The following is a 17,489-nucleotide window of genomic DNA, read 5'->3' on the forward strand; positions in this document are numbered from 1 at the left end:
TGTAGACTGTAGACTGTAGTCTGTAGACTGTAGTCTGTAGACTGTACCTGGCTTGAGTCCAGTTCTGCTCAGCTGCTCGGCCTAGTATGTCACTGTGAATACATTTTTACATTTATATATACAAAATTTCAGATATACAAAAATATATTTTACATTTTCACACAATCTTTTGCAAAGCATAAACATATATTATAAATATATATCGTAAAAATTATGGAGAAAGGAATTGATACTTTGCCACAAACTCTGATTTTCCCAAACATATATCTTTGCAACTCAACGTCGTAGACCTAAGCTATTTCAAACTATGACTGCAGTTAGATCAAATAAACTATGTTAGAAGTATCAAAGGTGTACACCATCAGATTGCAAAGATATAAAAAATTTGAGTTTGTGGCAAAGACTTATTCCATTTCAAGAAACTGATGGCAATGGTTCGATCATATATAAAAACATAAAGTATTCTTAAGTACAGGGTGTCCCAATAATCATGGGAATTCAGTGACGAATTCGATATCGTCTTTTTGAATAATTCTTTGATTGTGTAAATTGATACATACTGAGAAAGCTGTAATTCGTAAGATTTTGGTCTACTATGTTTACAATTTGTTTGTTTATGTTTTGACTGCATACGGTTGTACTAAGTAAAACAAGAAAATTGCAGTATACAAACAGAGTAAACTTGTCCGTCTTCTCTATTCATCTTGCGGAGACATTATAGACACATTTTTACAGCCACTTAACTTTTTCATAAAATAAACTCTAGCAAACATAATAATATTACGGTTTTAGAAATTAGGTATTAGGTCAATGCTAATTCATAACAAAGATAATATCAAATTTGTCACTGAATTCCCATGTTTATTGGCACACTCTGTATGCTGTGGTCCCCAAAGTTTGTGTTTGCATTTTGGAGCACGGCGTTGAATTACCTTAATAAGGGTGTTATTACATTATTAGTGAAAATGTTTTATGGGAAATTTATAAATACCATTAAATTCTAATTAGTTTTAAGTAATGTTTCAACCAATCAGATGCTAAATATACGTTACAGAAGAATTATTTCAACCATCCAACCTTAGTTGTGTGGAAAACCAAGCCACCATTTACCCCGGAGTTCTATTTGAATTCAAGCCAACAGGCTTGATCCACAAAGGAGCAGGAAAAGGGATTATTTGCCAGGCTAAAGCCAAAATAGAGTTAGTCGTTACGGAGAACCCGAACCAGGAAGGTTAATCCGTCATAAGGTGGAAGAAAGGCGGAGAGTCTACCAGAGAGCTCAGACTTTATTCAAATCATTAGTATTAAACATTATCTGTTCCTTTTTATGCTGTAAATACATTTTTCCTATACTCTGTAGACTTATTCACGTTATTCATGTTCTTTACTTACAATATCCTTTGATTTACCCTTTTCTAAAATATCAAGAAGTTTTATGCGGAAGTACATGTAGAGAAACTATACTATATCAGAAATTAAAGACCGCCATTAGCCTTAAATTGTATGGTTAAAAAAGCTTAATATATTGTAGAGCCTCGATTGGTAAAAATTTGAATGGTCCAATATGCGTGGCCAGGGCGTGGTAAACAAGGCTGTGATTGGTCAAGGTTCTGCTGACGTCACAGCTCTGGTCGAATGGGAAGGTTTAGTTTACGCGGCAGACGATAGAGGGGGTATACAGGTAAATTCATTTTTTGTCAGAAAACCTTAAGCGCAAAAGAAAAATCTGAGGTTCTAGTGTCTTATTTCCCCATTTTATGGTATATCCTTTTATTTGTTTCTTAGCGTCTATTAGTCCCTGGCTTAATCATATTCACTATGTGTGTAAAGTCCCCTATTACTGCAGTCTACAGCAATTTTTTATTATTCATTCACTAGTCCTTTTTGTTGACTATATACTACGTATAGCCCCGTTAGTGTTAGTTTGTGTAGTCTCCAGTAAGTAGTTCCTGTAAGTACTTAATTTGACTATCTTACGTCTGTCCATAATTCGTATAGTCATTTTGTGGTCCCACTATATACCCGGCTTTTCTAATAGTCTACGAAATTTCTGTTAGGCCGATAGAATCCTATATTTCTTGACATTCTTCTTTCACAATATGGAATTTCTTGCTATAGTCAGTTTTCTGTACCCTTAAATGTCATGTTTTGTATAAATACCCATTAGAAGTAACACGTATATATTTAATTCTTTTGAGAAGATGATAGATTAAGTATGAATGACTTTCTTAAGATTTTAGAAGAGAAAATAGCTGGAAATTCTATTTAAAATGTTGCGCGAAGCGCCAAAGAAAAATGTGTTTTTTTAGTTAGCAAAATTCAATAAAAGTTTTCCACAATCGTGATCATGATGGAAATTTGCGCCTCAGATTCCTAGAAGATTAAACAAATTGATTGATTTAAATTATTTACTTAGTGTTTTGAGAAGAACCTGGATTTATTGTACAGTTGGACGGCGCATACCAATATTGTAAATGACCTAGCAGCAAACTCAGTAACAGGAGGCGAGTACTAAAAACAAATTATTTTTAAGAATCCATTCCTAGAAATTGAAGCCAACTGAAGAAGAGGGAAATCCCCAATTTTCCAGGGGGGGGGGGAGGGTGTTTTTATTATTATTATTATTTTTAAAAATCCATTCCTAGAAATTAAAGCCAACTGTAGAGGGAAATCCCCAATTTTCCAGGGCGGGGGGGGGGGGGTGTTCCATAAACAAACGCAAGTTAAAGAAAAATTACTGCATGCGTCAATCCGATGAATCTATTCTCAAAATGACTTTTAAAATATCTTTGTATATTGAACAGGGTTACCCACAAAGAATGAGACTCTAATGAAGACCTAAAGCTCTTTAAATGTAACGATATGGATGTTTAATTTTGGCTTATGCCTTATATAAAGTAATTTAATGTAAACGATTTACCAAAGAAAACAAACATTTTACAGATTGTATAAGAAACCATGAATATAATAAAAAAGACTAAATTCTGTACACTCGTCTCTGAAGTGTCATTTTTTGTGGGTAACCCTGTTTATATATATTTTGTTAAGCAATATTCCGATTCAAATATCACCAGGAATAAAGGGCAGAGATTACATATCTGTCAAGATATATATTCCTGTTCTGGAAATGAAGAGATTAAACTATGGAAAACAGGAGTAATGTTTAGATATATATTCCTGTTCTGGGGATGGAGAGATTAAACTGTGGAAAACAGGAGTAATGTTTAGATATATATTCCTGTTCTGGGGATGGAGAGATTAAACTGTGGAAAACAGGAGGAACCAAAGCAAACCTTGTTAAAACAGTTCATGGAACAGATGTAATATTTTTTTAAAACTTATATTTCTTCTTGAAAGGTCTAAAGACTTAGTTTCAAAGGACTCTTCACAAAGTCTGAATCGGAACCCTTAAAACCTTTGTCTAATCTAAGATGACTGAAATATCCTTATTTTTCTTTCCGAAAATTGATTATTTTCATTTGTGGTTTGCCTTTACAAGGGATTTAGGCTAAATGAAATTTTTTTCAGTTGTGGTTTTTATTTAGAAGTAACATAGGGATTTATGCTACAGAAACATTGAGAGAATTCAACACATTTTAAGATACAATATCTTTCTCATTGTTACTTCTAAAAAGTTTCAAGGGTACCACTGTGAATCAGATATACCACTCTTTTGAATGAAGAGTTACTTGAAATTACCTCTTTATGCTAATTAATGATTAACATAAAAGTAAAAATAACAATACGTTATTTACTACTATTCTTTCTGTTCGTATTACCACGAGAGATACGAGGCTCCCAACGGTTACGCTACCAGGTTCAGGAATAAGGACCTGATTCCCTTTCGGCTGTGGACGCGGCTCTATCTGTACGACCATAGATCACCGCGAAGTAATATTAAGTTGGTATCGGAATGAAAAAAAATTAAAACTATATCTCTAACTGTCGATTTTTGTTTGTTCAATGGAAAAAATAAATTTTTGGCATTTCTAAAATTATTTATATTGTCTCCGAAATAAAAAAAAGGATTTCAAGGTCATTGATCAATTTGATTCAAAAACAATATTTTTTTTTCAGGACTTATGTTTACAATCTGATAGTGTAGATCAGAACACATCGTCTGTTAGGTTTTAAATCAATTAATCAATAATTAAATCAATAAATTAAGAATTGTTTTATACAGTTAATTAACTATAATCAATCCCATAATTCACATATAAAGCGATCCATAACTCCCTTTTGTCTTAATAAAAGAAAATTTAATTGATCAAAATTGATAAAATATGTATAAATTGATTTAATGGCGTAAGACGATTGGTGTGGCAGGGTAAACAGCTGTATTCAGGAAACCAAAATGGAGAAGTTTTCAGGTTAAATCGATTTTCTTAATATCTGCTAAATTTACATAATAACAAAAATGCTGTTTAAAATTTGTATAAATAATATTTAGTTAAAAATAGTTTTAATTCCAGATGGTCTCCTGATTTGGAGTTGCTATCCCATCATATTACAGGAACAGGTCAGTCTAATATTAAAGGGATGGATGCGAATTTTGAAAAGGGGGGTTATACAATAATAACCAGAAAACTGTAGAATAGGAAGTCGACATGACAGCAATAACAGAAGTGCATTTGATGTTGCTACATAGCAAATAGCTTTACTAGTAAGTTATAAAGCCAATAATTAAGTGAAATGGGTCTGTTTACACTGCACAATTGTTGTGCCTTATGTTCATTAGACTATTTAAAGTCATAACTTTAGTCTAAAAGTCGACGTCCTATTCCAGACTTATCTGGTTATCACTGTAGGATCGACGACAGTTGAACAAATTCCTGATATTGATCGTACTTTACAGTGAAACTCTAAATAAGCCGGAATAATCATAAAAAGATTTGATACTTTCAAGTTGGCTTGACCTTATGTGGTCTGCCATGATTTCGTTCAGAATGAGACATTTTCATGGTTTTATTTAATTATTTAACTAAATTCATAATATCTCTGGTATTTTTAAGGCCAAAAAATGGCAGACCACATTTTGTAAATGGCAGGATTTGGGATATTCCGTGATTATTGTTTCATAAAATAATATTGTTAAAATCAGGTTACCTTAATGTTGAATGCCACAAAATATTTCTAAGGTCAAAGACGACTTGGAAGTAATTTACATTATTCCCTGAATAATACAAAATAAAAATTGATTTAATGTTGAGAAATTGAAATTGTGTGTACAAGCATAATAGGGCAGTGGGGAGAGGGTGTAAAACAAAATCCGATATTAGGACTGAACCAAATCCGATATTAGGACTGAACCAAATCCGATCCATAAATCCAAAGTATTTGTTTATATTTGAAGAAGCTTGTGCTTTGCCAGGTAGCTTTAGCTGCGTAGAGCAAGAGTCCGCTGCAGGCAAGAGTCCGCTCCAGACATGACACCGGCTTGTTTAGACCATCACTGTATTCACTTTAGATTTAAGCTCAAAGTCTTTATGAAAAAACTTTTGGACATTATTTTTTAGAAATTGTTTTGTCTAGATGATTTAAGTTTAGACAATTTTGCTTTTATTGAACAAATTAAAACCTTAATGAAATTCTATGTTTCTATGATAATTTAAACAGCACAGAAAGGGCATTCCACATTTTGAAAAGGTCACAAAGAGTGGCGCTTAATGTTTATCTATAGTAGGAAAATTATCATGTAAATCATGATCTTTTTTTTAGCTCGTTTGCTTGTATCCAATAACCATTAAGACGATAACACCGATCAGGCACAATTTTTGTGGTAACTTTCAAGTCAGCACTACCCCAATAAGTTTTTGTAGCCGGTCAAAATGTAAAAATTATTTCAATTTTAAAGTTTTTAAACCGCCAATATGTGCATGAAATTACTCCATCGAAAGAATGGTAATTAACACTCAGGACACTAAATTACTCCATGGGAGTTAGCAATTAATGTCCTGAGTGTTAATTACCATCCCTCCGATGGAGTACTTAGTGTCCTGAGTGTTAATTACCATCCTTCCATTGAAGTAATTAGTGTCCCGAGTGTTAATAACCATCACTATGTTATATATTTTTTAAGACATTTGGAGTATGTGCATAAATGAAAACGAGTCTTGTTTGTTTACAGCCAAGGACAATGACGTCATCATTTCATCCCAGCTCAAAGATACGGTAACAATTATTATGAGGCTTCACACAGGGTTACCCACAAAGGAAGAATGAGTGTAAAGACGACCTAAAACTCTTAAGATACGACGATCCCAAGGTTATATTTAGACTTATGCCTTTAATATTTTATAATTACAGATTTATTAAATGATTTGGCAAAATAGAAACAAGCTTTTACAGTTGCATGGGAGTCATGTATATTAAGAAACATACATTCTTTTAAAACAATAGGCGGTGATTAATAGGCTAATAGTCTGGTTAATTAATTGATAGGTTTATTGTTTAGTTGGCTAATTGGTTCGTTGGTTAGTTGGTTGGTTGGTTGGTTGATTCGTTGATTAGACTCCTCAACTCGGTCACAGTAGTCACAAATAATCAGTAAATAGATGTATTTCAAACCTCCAATAAAATGCAGGTATAGTACAAATAAATGATGATCTACAAATGATGTTAATTGTTTGATTACATAACTTACTATTTTTCCGTGTCAAGATTAGGGTTCGGAGGTTTTGATGGTGTAGTTTAAAACATTTGGAAATACTTCTGAAAATACAAACCCGTGCCCGAATTTAAAGAATTTGAGCGGCGGTTTAAATTTAAGCCGCGGCTTAAATATGGTTGGTTCCACTTAAAATTGTATCAAATGTTTCAAGATTTAAGCCGGCGCTTATTTTAAACCGGGTTTTGGCAGATTTAAACCGCGGCTCAAATTCTTTAAATTCCATCTCTGGTTGTTTTAAGTGTAAATTTCTATGGATTGCAAAGTTGGATTTGATTTTTTCTAGTTAGACGTATACTGTTTCAATTTTCCTTTGTCGGGGTAGAATCGAGGTAGAGTCGGAGAAATTGTTTGGTTTGGATTTGGGGCTGGTAAAGACAATATTACATGAGGGGGGAGGGGGGTTAGGAGAAAGGTTTGTGGTCAACAATTCTGTACAGCTGTCTATAAGTCTCATTCTTTGTGGGTAACCCTTTGAAAATAAATAGACATAAAAATGATTGTACACCGATTCTATGCAGATAAATAAAAGTGAAATTATCCTTTGTGAGTATCAAGTAACCTTTTCTGTCTTAAAAGAACAGACTGAATAAAATTTCAGTTTGATTTTGTATCATTTCTTGGCTTTTTGAAAACATGACACAGTGTGTCCCAAAAAACATGGGAATTCAGTGACGAATTCGATATCGTCTTAAAGTTATGATTTAGCATTGTAATACCTAATTCCAAAAGCCATAATATTATTATGTCTGCTAGAGTTTATTTTATGAAAAGGTTTAAAAGACTGTAAATCCTGTAAAGATGTGTCTATAATGTCTCTGCAAGATGAACAGTGAAGGCGGACAAGTTTACTCTGTTTGTATACTGCCATTTTTTTGTTTTACTAAGTACAACCGTAAGCAGTCAAAACATAAACATTAAACAAACAAAATGTAAACATAGCAGACGAAACTCTTACAGATTACAGCTTTCTCAGTAGGTATCATATACTAAATCTTAAGGAATTATTTAAAAAGACGATATCGAATTCGTCACTGAATTTCCATGTTTGTTGGGACACCATAACTAATTATAATTTTTTTTAAATGAACATAAAAATTTCCTATGAAAAAGTTTAATGTTGTTAATAAACAAACAATTTAGTTGTAAAGTGGTATCCCATTTAAGACTGTTGAAAAGGAAGACGACATTTATATATTCTTTTGTGAATTTGATGTCGATACTGGGTGTCCCAAAAAACATGGGAATTCAGTGACGAATTCGATATCGTCTTTGTTACGAATTAGCATTGTAATACCTAATTGTAAAAGCCATAATATTATTACGGCTGCATAAAGTTTATTTATGAAAATGTCTGTAATGTCTCTGCAAAATTAACACAGTACAGTGATAGACGGCAAAGTTTACTCTGTTTGTATACTGTGATTTTCTTGTTCTATCTTTAAGTACAACCGTATGCAATAAACACACAAAATGTAAACATAGCAGACGAAAATCTTACGAATTACAGCTTTCTCAAGGTATCACTATATACACTATACAGTGATAACCAGACAACTCTGAATTAGGAAGACGACTTTTAGACTCTAAATATGACATTAAATAGCCCAATCAGCATGGGACACGGCAATTGTACAATGTAAACAGACCCATTTCACATAATTAGTGATTTTAAAAATGCCTAGTAAAACTATTTGCTTTGTAACAACAACAAATATACATTCAAATATTACTATGTTATAGTCATCTTCCTATGTCGGAGTTTTCTGGTTATCACTATACTAAATCAAAGAATTATTTAAAAAGACGACATGGATATTGTCACTCAATTCGGCCATGTTTATTGGGACACCCTCTATGTATATTATATCTAGGATCCTGGTGTTGAAATACAGGTGAGATTGGCTGGACGAGCTCCTGTTGTTCTAAACCAAGATGAAACTCGACTTTTCTGCCTTAGTCGTTCTGGGCTAGAGGTTAATTTAGATAATTTTCATGTTGTAAAATTGCTGGTGATACAGGTTGTCCCAATAAAGGTAGGAATTGAGGAACGATTTTGTAACCGTCTTTGTAAATAATTTTTGATTTTATAGTCAAGGTGAATGTGATGCTTAATACTTATAAACAGGAAATGTGTAATTCGTAGATGTTCCGTTTGCTAGAATAATGAAATTAGTGTGTTTAAGTTTCAATTGCATACTGCAGTTGTACATTTGTAAATGGAGAAATTTCCACATACAAACAGTTTGCAGAACTAAGGTTTAAACTGACACATTATACAACGGTTTCAAGTTTACATAAAATATATACTCTAGCGACTATTGGAATTAGGTAATACAGAGCTAATTCTTAAAACAAAGACGACTTCGCGCATGCAACGTCTCTCAATTCTCATGTTTACAGGAACACCCTGTAGGTGACATATTAAAGACTGTTAGACGAACCAGGGCCCGGGTGGGGGATAAATAGAAATTAAGTTTAGCACTTTATTGCCGCTAGGTGTCTCTGTGTGTTTAATTTGTACGAGCTATACTTGATATAAGATATAAATATAAAAAACAAATCTTTTATTATTTTCCGTAAGAAATGAGAGAAAAATATAATTGATTTTGATTGATAGTAAATTTATATATTTCCGAAATTAACCAAGATATTTCGTGATTGCTGACTTTATACATTTAAAATATTTTCCTCCGTGGTATGCTTACATGCGCGCTCTGGTGCGTGATCGTTACACTGGTGCAGTGACGTCACAGCCGGGGCAGGTGACGTCATCATATATTTTACACCAGCTGAAGCAGCCTCAGTGCAATTCGGCCCAGAGCTTTGTGCTGCTTATATTTGCAGATGTGCATAATGCACATCCCTAAACTAAAAGAATGAAGAACAAAATGTTTGACGTCGAGCTCGAAATTATAAGATCATTGAATTTTCATAAGATAAAGATGTTTAAATTTTAAAAACTAAATTCAATTGTCACATGATTCATGGGGCGGCTATGAAATTATACTCCCCCCCCCCACTCCCGAGAAAAATGCTCCCATACATTTTTTCTTCATTTTTATTTATTGATCCATTCTTAAAAATAAAGACATTTTCCCGGAAGACATATTGGTGCGGATAGGAATTGCAATATGAGTAAGCTATATGGGTACGGCGTGCCTTCCCCCCTCTCCTTTGGTAGAAGGTTAGATTAACTCATTAATCCAAGTTTGATCTAAATTAGATTAAACACTTCAACTCGGAGTTTGTAGTTATTCAAAGGATAGATCTAGATGTACTTAGAGGTTAGTTCTTCTTTATGCAATTTAATTCACATGTATTCAATAATTCAGGCAGGCCCCGTAGCAAAAAATCAGTTGACCTTAAAACCTCAGAAAATTGTAATATTTACAATTGAAGACTACAAAACTAATTTAAACTTATAAGATACTATACCTTTCATTTATGGTTGCTTCATCTCTAATATGTTTCTTTTTAAATGCCAATTCATTCCATAAAATTTAATTTTCAAATTCCATTTCAATCAAAGCGTTTCTGATTGTCGTCATTGAAATATCTGCATATTGGAACTAGTTAAAACATAGACAAAGATTGGAAACCACCATGGGTCTAAATGTTCCTGGGCAAGGAAGTAGGAAGGCAAGGTTTATATAAAACCCAAAAATACTATCTTACCAATCTCAATTCTGTCAGAAATATACACCAACTCTTTGTGTATTTTAGCGGATATTTGATCGAATACAAAAAATTTGTTGATACGACCTATACAATTTTCAGGTTCAGGTGTGGGGAAAGGGAAACAACAATTGGATTAACCTTCAAGAGCTTAGGGTAATGAATTTAATAATAATAATAATAATAATAATAATAATAATAATGATAATAATAATGATAATAATAATAACTATTAAAGGGTCATGATATGATAGTAAACAGTATGATACTATTGGAAGAAAACTATCTAGCTACAGCTGGCTGGGATAAAGCTATCAAATTCTGGGTAAGCTATGCACATTGCAATTTGCACAACCGTCACGGCATGTTATATTTCTTCAATATCATAATATGTTTCATGGCTGGCATCTAACCGCCATTTGTTGTACATAATACCCATTCAGGGGTTAAGTTTTAAGATTTTTAACTCTAACTTTTAACAAATAATCAAAAAACTCACGGATTAATAAATTTTTGAAAGTTTTGTAATTTATTTCCAAAGGATAATAAATTATCCTTAAAGATATATCATATATGTCTGCTATTTGGTCGTGTACCACGGCAGCCGTTGTACATTTGAATTTCCGAGCTGGGTCAACCTTTCCGGTCCCAGTTTGTACTGTACCGCACGGACATTGGGCAAATAAAGTGTACAGGAATAAACTTATCAAGCTGTTACAGTAATTGTTCCAGTAATGTTTCAGTAATGTTCCAGTAATGTTCCAATAATGTTCCAGTAATATTCCAGTAATGTTCCAGTAATGTTCCAGTAATGTTCCAGTAATATTCCAGTAATGTTCCAGTAATGTTCCAGTAATGTTCCAGTAATGTTTCATTAATGTTTCAGTAATATTCCAGTAATGTTCTAGTAATGTTCCAGTAATGTTCCAGTAATGTTTCAGAAATGTTCCAGTAATGTTCCAGTAAAGTTCCAGTAATATTCCAGTAATGTTCCAGTAATGTTCCAGTAATGTTCCAGTAATTTTTCAGTAATGTTTCAGTAATATTCCAGTAATGTTCCAGTAATGAACCAGTAATGTTCCAGTAATGTTCCAGGAATATGTTCCAGTAATGTTCCAGTAATGTCGATACCATTCACCTTCTCCTTCTCTCTATCCACTAACTGATCAAATGACTAAATAGGATTTATGAATATTCTAAGACAATAATAAAAACTATATTTAGCGACTGAACGAGGGGAACTGTTATGAATTAGCGGACTCAATACAGGTAAATTAAGAATGTCGTCTTTATTGGAACCTTTTTTGGTTGCCTTGAAACCAAAAAAACTGGTAAATTTTAAAACTATTAAATTGTAAGTACATAGAATTAAGTTTCCAATCCGTAATGCGGCAATTATTAATTTATATTATCTTTAGTATCTTTTTAACATTTTATGAAAATCACTTTATTTTTTCATGTACCGTAGGTTGAGAGTTACATTACTTGTTTATGTTCCATCTCTGGATTTATGTACGCAGGGGGACGGGACGGTATTGTACTGCAGATAAAAACAAGTTTAAATCAAGATTAAATATACAAATAAATATTATAAAAAAAAGCTGTTTGATTTTTTGCTCTTTGATGAGAAAAATTAGTAAAGTTTTGCTTTAAAGGGTTGTACATTTTGCTTCAAAGGGTTGAATATTTTGTTTCAAAGGGTTGTATATTTTGCTTCAAAGGATTTTATATTTTGCTTCAAAGGGTTGTATATTTTGCTTCAAGGGGTTGTATATTTTGCTTCAAAGGGTTGTATATTTTGCTTCAAAGGGTTGTATATTTTGCTTCAAGGGGTTGTATATTTTGCTTCAAAGGGTTGTATATTTTGCTTCAAAGGGTTGTATATTTTGCTTCAAAGGGTTGTATATTTTGCTTCAAGGGGTTGTTTATTTTTCTTCATGGGGTTGTATATTTTGCTTCAATGGGTTGTATATTTTGCTTTAAGGGGTTGTATATTTTGCTTCAAGGAGTTGTATATTTTGCTTCAAGGGGTTGTATATTTTGCTTCAAGGGGGTTATATATTTTGCTTCAAAGAGTTGTATACGTAATTCAAGTGCATAAACCTTCATCTAAAGAGTCAAAGGCCCAATTTACAACAGTACACTGTAAAGCTTTGTCTGTTGAATAATGAATTAGCTATCCATGTTTTAATTTGAAATTTATTTATCTAAATTGTGAGTTCTGCTTACAGCAACAATTTAGATGATTATCAGAATTAAACACTTTTCAAGCTAGAAAAATGATGATATCTTCCACGATATAATAATGGTTTTAAAGGTACCTTGTGAATCGGTAGGGAGTAGTTAGAGGATTGTTTTATTCCTCATCAACATATACTAAGCATTATTTGTATTTTTACTGAATAACAATCTTTAAAATGGTTTGTTTACAGATATATATTTAATCTCATCCCAGAGTATAGTCTCAATATATCTTTTTCCTTGTCTCATGAAAATAATGTTTCAGAGAGGATTTGATTTATTTAGAATTTAAAAAATGTTATTTATTTACTGTATTCTAGACTAGAACAATTAAAATGGCGATAAAAACATAATAATTTACAATTTTTACAAAACATATATTTATGTTCAATGTACATTGTACAATCTAAAAGATTTTGACCACTTTAAACCATGGATAAGATGTTTTAAAGTTAAAAGATTTAAAATTAAATATGATAGAGTTTAATGAAACATCATGCTATATCATTTTTTACATTTATTTCTTCAAACAATAGCAAATTTAAAAACATATTCGGAAGAATTTGAAAAAGAAGAAATGCCCCATTAACAATTGATGCTAATTTTGAAATCAATCAATTATTGTTTAACTAACAAAACTGTAGAATTCGTGACATTCTTGATCATAGAAGGGACGGAAATATGCTTTGACAATTTTTACATTTATTCTAACAAAAATTACTAAAACACTACTTTTTAGATTTTATATTTCTTTGGTTCAAATTCTTATTCAAAGCTTTAAATGTACCCAATTCCATAAGTTTTCTTTGTTAAAAAGTGAACTTAACGAAGAAATTAAACGACACACACACTTTTATTTTCTAATTCTTAAATCTCTGCAACCTAATTTTGGAAATCTTTCAACTTCATCAGGTTGCAAAGATTTACAGATTAGAAATTGAAAAGCTTTACTGAAGCCATAAAAATATAATTAAAATTTTTGAGCAGCTATCGTCAAAAACACGGTGTCCCACATCATTTCAGATCGTTATGGCTCTAAATTGCGCTTCAGAAATTTAAAAAGAATGAATCATTAAAAGAAATTGTTTAAGCCTAATATAAAAATTTGCATGCAGAAAATACCAAGCTTTTCTAGTATTATGTCCGTATTTTTGCGTTAAAGCTTGGAGATAATCCAATATGATGTGGGGCGCTCTGTACTTTCACTTCTGTGAAAAAATAAGCTTAATTGTCATTTTTGGTCTTGGCTTAGTATTCAGAATTTTCATTTTTGGCGGAATATTTGGCATCTTAGTTACATACACACCTCTCTGTGGGGTTATTAAATTCAATATAAACACAGATTAAACAGATAGGACGAGACAGTTAATCATTTAATTAAGTCAGGGAATTTTAAATAGTTTAACTTGAAATACTAAGAAAAATTAGAAAAGGTGTCGACTTTGAAGTGTTGCAACACTGCATGTAACCCACTTTATAACCCCCAGACATGTACATTGTAAATTTTAAGCTTTAAATAACCTTTTTAGCTTCATTTTTTATTAAGTAATTAACAAAATTCTGATTTATTTTTGCGTGTGAGCCTGCAACCTTTAGATTAGTGCGGTCGTGTGTCACTCCCCAAATAAATAAAATGTGAGTTACCATTTTTGTCCAATCTGTGTAATATGTGAACATACTACATCTACTTAAACAATTACAATGGAACTTGCAAATTGCAAATAATAATTAAACTTCAAATATAAGATTTTTGGAAACATTTGTAATAAGATTTTTCATTTTAACAAGCATAGAAAAATGTTAAGAAATATATGTAAAATATCTTTAAAAACTTGTAAGTTGAAAACTGATGATATGGGATAAATATACCTCCAACATAATTATTAATAGGATTTGTTTTAGACTAACATTGAGGAAAACATAATAAACTTTAATTTAATTTATCCCAGAATATTTGTTAATTGTGGATATCCAGGATTTAGGGTTTGGGTTATAGTTGTGTAGGAAGTTAACACAGTCTCAACCAATCTAAATAATAAACATATTAACAGCCATTTATCTAAATATATAAAGTAGTAATCTCTTCTATAGTTGTGTAGGAAGTTAATACAGTCTCAACCAATCTAAATAATAAACATATTAACAGCCATTTATCTAAATATATAAAGTAGTAATCTCTTCTTGTTAGACCATCTTGATGTCTGTCTGTATGTTTGGAGTCCAATTAAAAATAAAAAATTGATTTGAATATTGGTAGAATTACTGGAATGTTCTTAGCTTGGCTTAAAAGATCTCAATTGAGTTGACTGACTTTTAAAAGGAAACACGTTCAGTTTACTGGCAAAGCTGGGTATCTAAGCTAAGCAGAGAACTTTAGAATGGTGGATATCAAGATCAATTCTTAATCCTCTGTTTTTCTTAATCTCGAGACTAACATAATCTTGTACTTGTATCCTGAAAAGTGTATAAAATTCAACCAATCAGAGTCCCGTATCAGAAGCCGGGAAATTTGAAATTTTGCGCGCCATTTAAGATTAATATAATTTTGAAAAACCGGTTTTTGATTTTTCTGTACTTTATTCAAAAAAGAGTGGATTAAGCAAGAAAATAAAAGTATCCACATTAGATCTTCGGATAAGGCTGTCTAAAGTTCCCAGCTCTAGTAAGACAAATAGAATGAAATTAAAACTAGCTTCCGATTCTTGAGAAACTTGAGAAAGGGCAATGTAAATAAATATCAAAACGTATTTTCTACTTTAAAATTGTAAAAGATGTAATCTTGAAGTTTTGCGAAACAAATTCTTGATTATAGTTACAAATATCTCAACCATTTTTCTTCTAAAAAATCAAGTTTGATAAGATTTGTTGTCATCGCACGAGAATAAAAAATACATGAACATCAAAACAGAACATTAGTTTAGTAAAAAAACGTCCTTTCAGACATCAAGGGTGATGAATTATGCATTCGAGAGACGATGCTTTGCACGTATTATAACATTTTTAAATCTTACACCATTTTATTTAACTTACCTTGTATTTGAAATTGTAGTTGTTATTGGTGTATTTCTAAATATTATTCTGTATTCTTGTGTACTGGTCTCATACACCTGTACATTGTACAATTATTTATAGTGTACAGTACATGTATTTCTAAATATTATTCTGTATTCTTGCGTACTGCTCTCATACACCTGTACATTGTACAATTATTTAAAGTGTACAGTTCATATATTTTTAAATATTATTCTGTATTCTTGTTTACTGGTCTCATACACCTGTACATTGCACAATTATTTAAAGTGTACAGTACATGTATTTCTAAATATTATTCTGTATTCTCGTGTGCTGGTCTCATACACTTGTACATTGTACAATTATTTAAAGTGTACAGTACATGTATTTCTAAACATTATTCTGTATTATTGTGTTCTGGCCTCTTACACATGTACATTGTACAATTATTCATAGTGTATAGTTCATGTATTTCTAAATATTATTCTGTATTCTTGTGCACTGGTCTCTTACACCTGTACATTGTACAATTATTTAATGTTTACAATACATGTTTTTATAAATAGTATCATGTATTCTTGTGCACTGGTCTCATATACCTGTAGTCTGTACATTACAAAATTATTTATATGTACAATACATTACATGTAAGTAAGTTGGGAGGGGCGAAACATTTTTAACCCCTCCTAGCCTTTCCTTATTTTCCCATTTATACAAATATTGACAATCAAATCATACTAATTCATGGGTTTTATAACGATATATACACTTTCTTAACTTTCAAACTTTGTACACACACACATTTGCAGATTATGTATCTGTAAAATATTCAGATTGTTTTTCTGTACAATTATCAGATTACATACTTGTACACTAACTATGCAAACATTGTACGTGTACACTATATGAACTATGTAAGTGTACACAATGTAAACTATGTACCTCTACACTAGTTATATAAACTATGTACGTGTACACTTTGTAATATATGTACATGTACACTATGTAAACTATGTACCTGTACACTCGCTATTTAAACTATGTATGTGTACACTTTGTAAACTATGTACGTGTACACTTTGTAAACTATGTAATTGTACAACTTACACTTTGTAAATTATACAAAAGTACAGGGTGAAAACTATATAGACTATATGTACGTGTACACATTTTTTCAACTATGTAAGTTTACATTGTACACTATGTAGACTATGTACTTGTACACTATGTAAATCATTTACGTGTACACTATGTAAACCATGTACCTGTGTTGTATGTAAAACGGGTTGTACATGAACTGATGTTGAAGGTTGTAGGCCTAAGAATGGATTATAGTTCAATATCTTTAGTTTCAAGGAACAATTCACAATTATTTAACATTTATGTGACTCTGGGCCTAATTTAATGTGAATTTAAAGTGTTGCATAACCCATTCACAATGGTACCCTTATACCTTTATCTGAGAAACAATGAGGAATATTTCAACGTTTCTTTCTGCTGCACAAATCCCAAATTATATTGATGTATAGTTAGAAAAGCAAGTAAATATTTAACAGTTTTGGTCAGGAAAAAATGTAAAGGGTACCGTTGTGATTCGGACATACCATTCTTTTTAAATGGAGTTAATTTAAATTACGTGTACACTGTACACTGTACAGTCCTTATAAAAATTATTTGCGACTTTTAAGATTTCCATAATGTGGTATACAGTACCTATATTGTAAATACAACACGACGGGAAAATTAAACGTTTTAATGATATATTATAAAATGAAATGAAATTTTGAAGATATACATAAGAACCGATTATGAGGACACCATAACATTTGTATTGTTATCATTATCTTATTCACATCAGGAATTCAGCGTAGGTTGAAGACGATTTAGAAGT

At 31.7% G+C, this 17,489-nt stretch overlaps 1 protein-coding gene and 1 long non-coding RNA gene across 4 annotated transcripts; one reads left to right on the forward strand and one right to left on the reverse strand.

The window, feature by feature from the left end:
- Window positions 1-837: 837 nt before the first annotated feature.
- On the forward strand, window positions 838-11,949 carry LOC111714606 (uncharacterized WD repeat-containing protein alr3466). Of its 3 annotated transcripts, none has more exons than XM_023489746.1 (12): window positions 838-1,681; window positions 2,417-2,504; window positions 3,229-3,320; window positions 4,078-4,127; window positions 4,311-4,370; window positions 4,473-4,519; window positions 6,080-6,171; window positions 8,542-8,562; window positions 10,448-10,501; window positions 10,584-10,670; window positions 11,570-11,614; window positions 11,814-11,949. In XM_023489746.1, the coding sequence occupies exons 1-12, from the start codon at window positions 1,565-1,567 to the stop codon at window positions 11,916-11,918; spliced, it is 858 nt and encodes a 285-aa protein (XP_023345514.1). In that variant the 5' UTR covers window positions 838-1,564; the 3' UTR covers window positions 11,919-11,949. The 3 variants fall into 3 exon arrangements, with proteins under 3 accessions (XP_023345514.1, XP_023345515.1, XP_023345513.1); XM_023489745.1 differs by having other exon boundaries at window positions 843-1,681; window positions 8,542-8,643; XM_023489747.1 differs by lacking the exon at window positions 8,542-8,562.
- Window positions 11,950-13,028: 1,079 nt separating this feature from the next.
- LOC111714604 (uncharacterized) lies at window positions 13,029-16,942 on the reverse strand. The gene is made up of 3 exons (XR_002768012.1): window positions 16,864-16,942; window positions 15,617-15,693; window positions 13,029-14,614 (listed from the first exon to the last, which is right to left on the reverse strand). It is a non-coding gene; the product is annotated as an uncharacterized LOC111714604 (long non-coding RNA).
- Window positions 16,943-17,489: the final 547 nt, after the last annotated feature.

The sequence above is a fragment of the Eurytemora carolleeae genome, unplaced genomic scaffold, assembly GCF_000591075.1.
Source record: "Eurytemora carolleeae unplaced genomic scaffold, Eaff_2.0 scaffold1614, whole genome shotgun sequence".
Taxonomy (NCBI): Eukaryota; Metazoa; Arthropoda; class Copepoda; order Calanoida; family Temoridae; genus Eurytemora; species Eurytemora carolleeae.